The sequence below is a fragment of the Charadrius vociferus genome, unplaced genomic scaffold, assembly GCF_000708025.1.
Source record: "Charadrius vociferus isolate BGI_N301 unplaced genomic scaffold, ASM70802v2 scaffold436, whole genome shotgun sequence".
Taxonomy (NCBI): Eukaryota; Metazoa; Chordata; class Aves; order Charadriiformes; family Charadriidae; genus Charadrius; species Charadrius vociferus.
The window spans coordinates 4,122,870-4,133,855 of NW_009649187.1; the positions used below are offsets into that span (position 1 = coordinate 4,122,870).

Genomic DNA, 10,986 nt, shown 5'->3' on the forward strand with positions numbered 1-10,986 from the left:
CTTTCCCTCCTACATTTGGGTGTAGAAAACTTCACTCTAAAGATGTTTTTGGTGGAGCTCCTTGCTAAATTATTAGCAATATCTTAGTAGTGATACATCATAATTTCTCCCTACAAAGTGGGCCCATCTTGCAAATTAGTCAGTGTTTTCACTGAAGGCTCTTAGTGGATATTGTTGACTATTTTTACTTGTTCAAACCTTACTTACTTTATTCGGACCTTGAATGTTCAGAACAGGATGTACAGGATGAATGCCTTATTTGTCACACGACATGAAATTCTGATCCTGATAGAGCTAGTGAGGAAATGCCATTATACTAATTAATGCCTCTATTTACCTCAGTTCTTTGTCAAGCAAAATGATTGGAAGAGGTCAGGGATACATCCATAAGAAGGAAATCACATCAGTGTGAATGAAAATCAGGACAAATGGGAGCTTTCTTCAAGGGGAGATAAAGTATAAATAGCAGAGGAAAAGCACAGGTCTCTTATGAGGCTAAAATAGTTTCCAACGGCGTACACATTCCCTCACAGTGCTTGAGGAAATTGGGAGGCAGAGAAACGAGAGAGCAGTTTTAAGACATTTTAAGGCCAAAGAGGGCAAGTGAATGAAGATACATTGAAGTAAAGGCTTTTCCTTGTTATAGAGGTAAAAGAAAATTCACCTATTCCACAGAGCACTGGACAGCAAGAGTACCTTCATTTCCTGCCTTGCTTTTGCAGGGCCAAGAGGGATGCTTTCTGTAGAACATTTCAGGAATACCCCATACGAATACCCCAGAGAGCCTTAAGATTGCAGTGAAGCTTACATGATGGCACTAATTGCATTTGTAAATATTTTTGACAGTCCTATATATGGACATAGTAGCTCTTTTAATCTGTATCACATTTATTCTTCAAAAACCTAAGAGCTAGTTTTTCTTTTGTGCTACCTACCTCCCAAGCCACCATTTCCCTTGACAGTGGGATTTTCTTGATAATGACCTTGACAGTGAAGCAGATCCAACACAATTAAATGAAAGTGATGATGAATAACTGCAGGAAGGATGGGATGGGACATAGGAGACAGATAAGTGAAATGCATGTAGACCTTTGCATCTGCTACACTAGAATAGCTGCTGAAGCGTAATATAGGGTGGTGAATATGTCTCCTCTATGACAGCAGCAAGGTCAAGGCTAGCCGGAGTTGTCTGCTGCATAAATGCCACTTTCCAAAGTCAGACTTCCCAGAGGCAAATGTTATATGTATTGGTTTTGATTCAGAAAATAGAATTTTGCTCATAAGTCAGAGCTCTGTGAACTTGCTGATGCGCAGTTCAAGAATCCCTTCTTCTTATTCTTCTATTTGCCTTTCTCTCCCTCCAGTCATACCTTCCCTGCCATACTGAAACATTTATGTTCATGAATATCTGAGTATGGTAGCCTACCTATGGAAGAACTGCTGCCTGATTTTGGCAAACATGTTATGCCAATTTTAAGTGTTTCCCTGAGTGACTTTTTTGGCCCCTTGATAACGCCCAAATAGTTTTAATTCAGTCTTCACACCTCAGAGAATTTTTGTGTTAGTGTTTTAGGTAAACAGCTGGAAATGATGATCAGGGTAAAAGACAAAAAGGAATCCTTCATAAAGTTAAATTGTTCCTACATTTGAAATCCCCCTTTTCCCAGAAAAATAGTATATATTGATAGTAAAGTACTGTACTTGCTGAAGGAGGAGATAGGTACAGATGTTTAACCAGAAAAGAGTATAGTTTGCTGATGTCCCTTCATTAATGAGGGAAATCGAAATGCTCAGCCTCAAAGTGTCAAGCTAGATAATCAAATTGCTACCTCTATTGCCAATAGGTGGAAAAGAAAATGTTGTAGGCCCACATGATGGTGATTTATATCAATGTAACCACCGTAAAGTCAGTGGAAATATACAAGCTTATGCAAGCCAAAAATATGTCTCATGTTTAACTCTGACTCTTCACCTTTTGCAGCTCATGCTTGCTTCTTGTATTTGGTGCAGAAAAGAATATGACACTTTGTTAATCACTTTTGTTCTTTTTCTAGCACCTTTCATCTTCTGATCTTAATACTCAATGCAGCTATGTTTGCAGTTACAGTCCCCCCAAAGAGATCTGTTTGTGCTCATTTTTTCCATTGTCATTAATGTTACAATATATTTGGCCATTAGTTCTAAGCATTTTCAATGTTTTGCATGAAAATCAAAATTTAGCCATGAGTCATGTTTTCAAATTTTGCTTTCAAATGTAATCTTCCAGGGCATTGACTAGAAAATAACTGCTCGGTGGCTTACAACGATTACGTTACAAGCCGTGTGTTGTCAGAGCAGGCTTAGCCACCACTGTGCAGGGCTGCCCTTCGCAGGGTGAAAGTGCAGCTTCTCACTCTGCCCTGCACTCCCTCAATGGGGACTGAGAGCCTTAAAATAACCTCTTTTAATCCCTTCCAGAGCACAGTCCCAGAGGATTTCAGCTTTTGCTTCTGGTAACGCCCCCATCCTAACTCTCTTGGTGCAATGGAGGGCAGGATTAGAATTCAAAGCTACAATTCTGGAAAAACTGGAGATATGACCTGTGAAAATCAGGATGAGGTTAAATAAGAATACATGCAGGGTTCTTACACAGTTTCTAGGGTGATAGTACTTGACTGCACAACTCTGGGAGAAAAAAAAGGTTGTTTAGCAGCTGTCCTGTAAAAAAGTATATGGGTTCTTCAGAGTTCATAGGCTCAACACAAGTCAGTAGAGTCAAGTCATTGCAGTAAAAAATAGTAATCATCAAACCGGAATGGTTAAGGAGGATTATAATCAATACGACTTGTGAAATCTTCTGTTACATTTGTCTCTAAAGAAAATTCAGCTAGAGTATACTATATGCAGTCTTCAGCAATGCTTTTCTGCAAAGATGTGGTTCAAGTAGGGAGACAGCAGAAAAGAGGAACAGGAGTAAAGAGAAGACTGAATAAGAGTCATCTTGAAAAAGTTTAAAAGATTTGAGTTGTTTATTCCAGAGAGAAAAAAACTGAGAGAAGACATGAAAACAGTCTTGAGATACATAAGAGGCTGTTTCAGATATGAAGAGAATAAGCTGTTCCCTTGTCTATGGTAAATAGGCCAAGAAGTAATGCACTCAAACTGTAGAAAGTAGTGAACTTAGACTGTTTACACTAGATGTTAAAAACATCTTTGTAATAGTAAGACCAGTGACGTACTAGACTGGATTGCCTGGAAATCACCCAGTGATATGGGTGTTTTTAAGACCAAACAGGAGTCGGCTGTCAGGGATATAGCTGATCCTGCTCAGTCCTTGAGCTGGGGGATCTTCTAGGATGGACGGTTCCATTCCAGCCTGTGAGGGTACACAAGGAACTCAAATGTTGTTCTAAGAAAGAAAGGTGCAACCCTGCCACCCAGCTCCCAAGATCTCCTGACTCTTAAACCAATCTCAAAATTTGCAATGGCACAAGAGGGTTGACTGATAATATTTTAACAGCTGGAAGTTGACAGCACTAACAACCTTAATGAAAATCAGAGTTACATTACAATGGTCAGCACAAAAATAGCTGTGAAAATACAGTTTCCATCTAAACAGACAAAACAACTTAGGGGAGAGGTGAAAGCAGAGAAAAGAGGAAAGAGAGACACAGTTGAAAAAGCAGTTTTCCCACAGTTGGAGTATGTGTCAGCAGCAGAACCAGGGATGAAACTCCATGTGTGAGTCCCAGGGCAGCATGCTAGGTCCTATTTTGTGTCACATTCACTTATTCCAGTTATGCCACTCACTTGTGGAAGGAGACTGCACAATAAGGCTGGAGACCCTATATAGTTAATGAAAAAACATCTTCCTTGGCTTAAGCGGTGTTAGCTTGGAGGTCCTTTAGTCTAGCCACATTGCTTATAGTGTTCTTACTAAGGCACCTGAGGGTTTATATTTAACATCAAGTCATTTGTATGTAAACATTGCCTGACTGAGCAGCAGGATCTTACTTTCAGCTGCATCCTGTCCCAGTTTGTCCTTGGCCTGCAAACACAGCCCTGCCTTCCAAAGGAGAGTACACTGTTGCTCTCTAAAGCTAGACTCACCTCCCAAGGTACCAGCAGCGAATGGCCCATGTGCCAATGTCATGAACCTGCAGTTTTCCAGGACAGTAACTTTACTGTCAGTCCCAGCCTCCTTCCCTCTTTTGCTTAGGAGGCTTTCCCCACCCCCTCAAAATTACATTCTGAGTGCTTTTCATCCGACTTCTGGTCTTAGAGCCTTTAGAATAGATATGTTTTCATACCTTTTCCTGCAGTCATGAAGATGAAGAAGACTTTCTTTGAGATTGTTGCATCCATTTTACCCCATGAGACATGAGGCTTTAAGAGCAGCCTGACCACCTTGAAATCTGTAATGAATTTCCAAGAGTTAGCAACGCTGCTAGCAAGTACTGAAGTCCTCAGTGAACAAAGATGTGATGCAGCATAGTAAAAGAACAAGCAGAAAAAAATTTACCAGGAATAGACAGAGAGGTTATTCTTAATGAACATGCTTATGGGTATGCATTTAGCGATTATTGTTGGAGACGATATTGTTGGAGTGCTAAGAAATCTGTGTGTTCAGTTAAAATATCATTAGTAAGTGGCTGAGAGTAACACATCAATTTTATTCATAGATGTTACCAATGAGTGATGATTTTTTTCTCCTGGGGGGACCAGTACTTCTGAACTAGATATAAGCTCTGTCAGAACAATGCAATGCATGCTGGATATATTCTTCAAAACTGTGATTTGTTAATCAAAGTACAGGGGGCAGATCAAGTAGCATTGCTGTCACTGGGAAGTGGATTGGAAATGACAAACTTAGGACTGCTGGACCGATGTGTTTACAGTCCAGATACACTGGTTATTTTCACAAGGTACAGTGAGAAAGGGTACAGAAGAAGACTCTCTAGAGTTTGCTTTTACAATCAGATCAACAGTTACTGGCAAATGGGGCTTTTAAGTTAATGTTTGAAATTTTGACGATTTGGGCATACGGAAGGCACTGAATGATGAAGAATCCCAGGGCAGCCAGAAGTGTGATATTGTGGGTAATTTTCCCCCAGGTAAAGTGCCTGAGCTGTGTCAAATACAGCTGCATTCACACAGCTTGGAAACCCTCCTTCTGCTTCGGCAGAGCTGCTTTTGGCAGGAGCACAACCCCAGGCCAGAGCACTTCATGTAGAGCAGGAGATTGCCTGACTCCTCTACCGTTGCAGAAAGCCCAAATGCCTCCCAAATTCTGCAGCATATTGTAGGTTGGGAGAGCACCTTTTAGCACATGGCTCACTGCTGGCTCCCTGTTCTTTTGGGTGTAAAAGTATGGATTGTCTTTGTCTGAGCTATGGCAGAGGGCAACTGATTAAAAAGCAAGTATAAAATCATTTTCCCAGCAACCCTGAGGAGAAAAAGCCAAATTGCTGAAGGTCACATAAGTCATATATATCCCAAAGCTTTATCTCCTTAAGCTGAAGGAGAGCCTTCCATTTTCAGACACATGCATGTCTGAAAAAAAAAAGTTTAGCAATAGGAGCAGGCTATGTCTCCAATGCATGTAGGGGTTACTAGAATAACTTGATTAGTTGGCCACACATTGCTGTTAAAAGCCTGCTGTTAAATAACATAAGCTAAACAAAATGACATTAATCACTGCCTAACACGTGAGACTCCAGGCACATGGCCACCATACAGGAGATTTAACACGCCTACCTCATGAGCATTCCAGCACATGCCCAACACATCAGGTTCCTCACTGTCACAGGGACTGGCTTATTAAGAGGGGCTGGGGCCAGCCTCACCTGTAGCCAGCAGCTGTTTGTCAGCTGAGGCCAATCAAGAGATTATAAAAGTCCGGAGTGTCTTATTTAGAAAGAACTACTAAAGAGAGCAAGGGGGCTTGGGTGGCAGGCCTGGGATAGTGGCCTATGTTGCAGGTTGGGGGATGGTTCTTGTCGTCTGCTCAGCCTCTTTGGTCCAAGGAAATTCCTGTATTTTTGAAAAGTAAACTGAGCCCTGACAAATAGGTGCCTGATCCAGATTCTGGGCATGCTATTGATGCACCCTGTACTGGGCAAACAGTGCAGCAGCCAATACTAACCTGTATTTAATATGCAAAAATCTTAATATCATTCATTATGTTCTTCACACTTGGTCACGTTCCTCATGTATGTCCCACCTGGACTAAACTTGACCTCCATCATTCTTTTTGAATCTTGTGCCAAGCTATGAGTGCCAGCAATTGATTTGCTTTGTTTTTTCCGAACTCTTTCAGATCCCTTCCCCAGAAGTATTCGAAGATCTGATTAAATTTTCATTCCACACAAATGTATTTGAAAACAACATCGGCTATCTGAGATTCGATATGTTTGGAGACTGTGAACTTCTAACCCAGGTGTCCGACCTACTGGTAGAGCATGTTTGGAAGAAAATTGTTCTCACAGATGCATTAATCATAGACATGAGGTAAACCTTCGAATGGCAAATAACCAAAACTCTTTCAGAACAGCATTTTACTTGTAACAGTGCATTAGCTTTACATGGTTTACTGTCCTGTTTACAGGCTAACATTGCTGGGATTAAATGAGAAAAGGAAAACAGCCAAGGAAAACAATAACAGTCTGGAAGTATATCTCAAGACAAATTGTACCATCACTTGAGATGTTTAGAACTAAATAGGCAAATTTAGGGAATATGTTGCAGAACGCAATCCTGGATATCACATCTGTTTTCTTTCTCTGTTTTCTCTCTAATCTAACTCTGCATGTGCCTTGTATTAATTATATATATATATAGCTTAATTAAATCTCTTACTGCAGGCAATGGACAAGTGATTGAACAGTCAAAAGCCACTCATAAGGCTGTGTTACAATATCTAGTTTACCATATCTGCAGTGCTAAATTATCCTGGGCAATCAGCCCTGTACAGAATGACCCTTGTGCACAGAGCACAAAGTTGGCTTAAAGGTGTTATTGCCTCAAAGGTACTGTAGCACTCCTAGACCATGCTGCAGCAAGCTACAGCATGGTCTAGGAGTGGGCCCATAGGAGTGGGCATCATATGCCCGCTCTTAACTTAAGATTCTGTTGGACACTTCAGTATGTCAACAACGCTCCAAATTTTATGAGCCAGAAGATGTCATCCATTTGTTGCCAGCTATCAAAGCAGATCAATATCACAAGTATACATTTCCCATACAGTATTTAGGTAAGTCATTCCCCTGTTTTGGTGCAGAGCTAATGTTTGTGAGCCCAGAACATTACAAATATCAACTAAAGAAAAGAAGGCCTTTGTAAGAACTAATTTTTAATGTTAGAACCACTTGAGTCCATTGCCATCACGGGCCTTTCAATATTTGGTAATCTTCTAAATATTCTTCTGGGATTTGCAGCTTGTACAGGAAAAGATGAGCAGAAAGATGAGAGTAGAGAGCTATCTCACTATGTGAGCACAGAGCAGGCAGGTCAGCAACCAAAAAACCACATCCATAACTGAATTTGAATTCAGCAAAGGCACAACCATCTTCCAATAGCCTTGAGATAGGACTGTGTCTTTCCTCTTTCTTGCCCCAGTTTTCTTCAAGCTAAAAGTCCTATCAGGGCCAGGGGCAATGAAACAGCAAAGGATCATAGCTGAGCTACCAAATGGTGTTATTATAGTTCTTTTTTTGGGGTTGCTTTTTTATATATATATATTTAATGTATTTCCAGCCCTTTAAGTGCGCACAAGAGACCCAGTCTCTGAAGAGAACCCCAAACACTTTACCTCTTGAAATTCTCCCTAAACCAATCCTATGATTTTAAGGCAAGGCTGATAATTTCAATTTTGCATGGGATTAACCATAATGAATAATGTTTCTCATCTTACAAGTTTCCCTTCCTGGAACAGCTGGGCTAGTCATGAACTTCATATTTTGAAATTTTCAATTTTGCATGGGATTAACCATAATGCATAATGTCTCTCACCTTAATAGTTCCCTTTCCTGGAACAGCTGTGCCACTCGTGAACTTTGTATTTTTAACCTTCACAGCATTGAGAAGAGACACTGATAAACTAAACAGCTTCCCTAATGTCACCCATGAAGTCTGTAATGAAGAAGTACTTGCCTCTAAGACTTAAGCTAAAGCTCTAGCAACTGTTCGGTCATTATTACTAACTAAAGTTTCTGCAGTTTCACTGTCTGCAAGAGAGTCCCAGGAAGAGCTCTCCAGCATTACTCCAGCTGCCTGCTTGCCACTCGCTCCAGCCATGATGGCAGGAGCGGGAAACTGGGCTCTGCTGGCTCTAGCTGCCTCCTGAGCTGTGCAGCAGCGGCACAGCACCATCCGCAGCACACTGAAGAGGCTAATTTCAGTTCTAGCCAGTCATGGTGGGAATCCAGTATACAGCTCCCAAATGCTGCAGAATAAAGAGGTAGCTTTGCTCTTTGGGACAGAGGCCTCCTGGATTGTCTAATCCTTTTCTGGAGGTGAAAAAAACTTAGTTATGGACTGGGCTGAACAAACCTTATTTTCTAGCAGTTTTTTGCTGGAATGTCTGTGCCAGGCACTCCTAACATCACCTACAGGGCAGCGCTGTGTCTATCTCTGTCTAGTGAGCAAAGTACAAACATTTCCAGTGCTTTATCTGCTCTAGGATTAGTGAAAAGTGACAGACAAAACATAATTTGGTTTTCCATCATACGTATTCATAGCAGGGGTTCTCTGATGACACTTAGACTCCTCAGTGAATTTAATCTTCAGAGAGGGGAACAAAAATAAACTACAACCAAAGTTTTCAAACATGACTGTCCTAAATGAGGCAGCTAACACAATCTTTAGGCACAAAAAGAAATGGCCTAATCTTACAAGGTGCCAAACACCACATATTCTCATTGTGTGCAGCAGGAAATAAGAACACGACAGTTCTACAAATGTATGTTGCTTAAAATGGGATCTACATTTATATATTAGGGTTTAGGTATTTAGTCATGCTGCCTATGTCAGTAACAGCATGGGCTATTCAGAGTAGAAGAATAATAAGAACCTGATGCTTCTCTTCAGAGTAAGTGTCTTTGCTTACTTTCTGATTTTTTTTTCCAGATTGAATCAAGAATAAAAATAGACCATTCAGTTTTATGTTTGCTTTTGAAGTCAGTTGTGGGCAATAACAGACCAGGACTTTTAGATAAAATTTTGTTTCTCTGACAAATGTGCCAATGATGATAGGGGAGAATTAATGTAAATGTATCAAAATGTAGCCATAAGCCCTTTCAGTACTGGTGTTAAGTGATGATACTTGGAAGGGAGGTTTTCCATTGTTTCCTTAATATTTATAATTTGTGAAAAGGTACAATATTGGAGGCTCCACCACTTCCATAGCAATCCTATGCTCATACTTCTTTGACGAAGGACACCAAATTCTCTTGGACAAAGTTTACGACAGACCCAGTGACTCAGTAAAGGAAATATGGACCCAGCCACAGCTCAAAGGTAAAATGACAATTTCTTTTTAGAGTAGCTTTTCATTTCAGATGTCCCTCCTTGTGTATTTTGAAGTGAGCTGTTAGACACCTTAACTCATTTGGTGAAAGCGCCTGCCGTGATAGATGCAAGCTGTGCAGAGAATGTAAAAAAAAAAACCCAAATAAGTGCATTTCAGCCATGTTCCTCAATGCCTTCTGCAAATAACAATTTATTGCCCCCAGGAATGGCATATGTTTGACACGGAGGTTTGTAAACTGGTCCCCAAAAGGTACCTGAACACTGTGTACAGTGGTAGTGACTTGTTGCTTTTAAAATTTGCCAAAATTAAAAATAAATCCTGTGCTCCCTAGACCTCTAGTAATATCTTTTCCAATACTCACACATAGTTTTATACGTAGCTTCTCACTTCCTACCTGTGTAATCCACTATTTCGGTAGATGAAAACACCCTCAGTAGCCCAGTTTGTCCAGAGAATGCAAGAGAGAAAGAAAACCACTAAATCTTGCAAATCTGAGTGAGTTTGGATCATATGGCAATGTATCACCACCATCCCCTCACACATACCCCCCACACACACCCTGCCCTGCTGTTCAAGGAACTCGAAAGGATGCTCCAACATGCAGAAACAGAGCTGTTCACTGCTTATAAAGTGCAGTCAGAGTGCTAAGAAGCCTTAAACATTGGTTTTAATTCTTTCCCCCTTTAAAGCTAAGACAGTACGAAAAAAGGTGTCACAATGGTGTCTACATTTATTGGCTTGGAGCATGCTGAAATGGTTAAACTTTGTCACAGGCTGCAGGGTCCATCTATCTTCCCAGGCAGTCAGAGGTGGGCTGTACTAAGGGATATGATTACTATGGACACATTCCAGTTCCCATCAAAGAGAACAGGCAGACTCATATTAACTTCAAAGGAGCTGGATCTGGTCCTGTATTATATATAACTACTGTGAAAAGGGTCTTCTAATGGATATTATGTCTATAGTGAAATGAGAAGAGCAAAGATGGTGTGAAAATTAATTACCATGCTATTGGCCCCTCTTCTCACAGTTTAGTATGAGAATTATATGTCATACTGTAACTTACTTAAAGAGTGACATTTTTAGAGCAGTTTAGAGTAGTTTTCAAGTTATCGGGTCCCAGTTATGACACACTAGTCACTTTTTCAAAGGAACTAAGCTCTCAAAAAGTATCTAGCATGTTCAGATATATTGAAAATAAGGTGCAAAAAACCTCCTGCTCCTGTCAGCTGGTTTATGTAAGAAAATGAGATAACTTGGCTCAGATCCTAGTAATAAAGGGGTATTTGTTGAAGGGCTTGCAACAAAGGCCATGGAACAGCTTTCATTTATAGACTATAAAAAACCTGTGGGAAACCACTATAATTATAATTTCATAAAACGCTGCTTGCATAGTTTGCAGACCCAGCTTTGTGACAGCCATGTTCCTGGAGGAGGGATGAGAGTGAAACTGAAGATAAGGCTGGCTGGCTGAGCTT

General features: G+C 40.6%; 1 protein-coding gene across 1 annotated transcript in view; it reads left to right on the top strand.

Moving 5' to 3' along the window:
- Positions 1 to 10,986, top strand: part of RBP3 (retinol binding protein 3, interstitial) — a 16,165-nt gene that overhangs the window by 4,490 nt on the left and 689 nt on the right. Inside the window, exons 2-3 of the mRNA XM_009888721.1 lie at positions 6,299 to 6,489; positions 9,353 to 9,495. Of these exons, the coding sequence (XP_009887023.1) occupies positions 6,299 to 6,489; positions 9,353 to 9,495 (334 nt within the window). The remainder of the gene's footprint in view (positions 1 to 6,298; positions 6,490 to 9,352; positions 9,496 to 10,986) is intronic.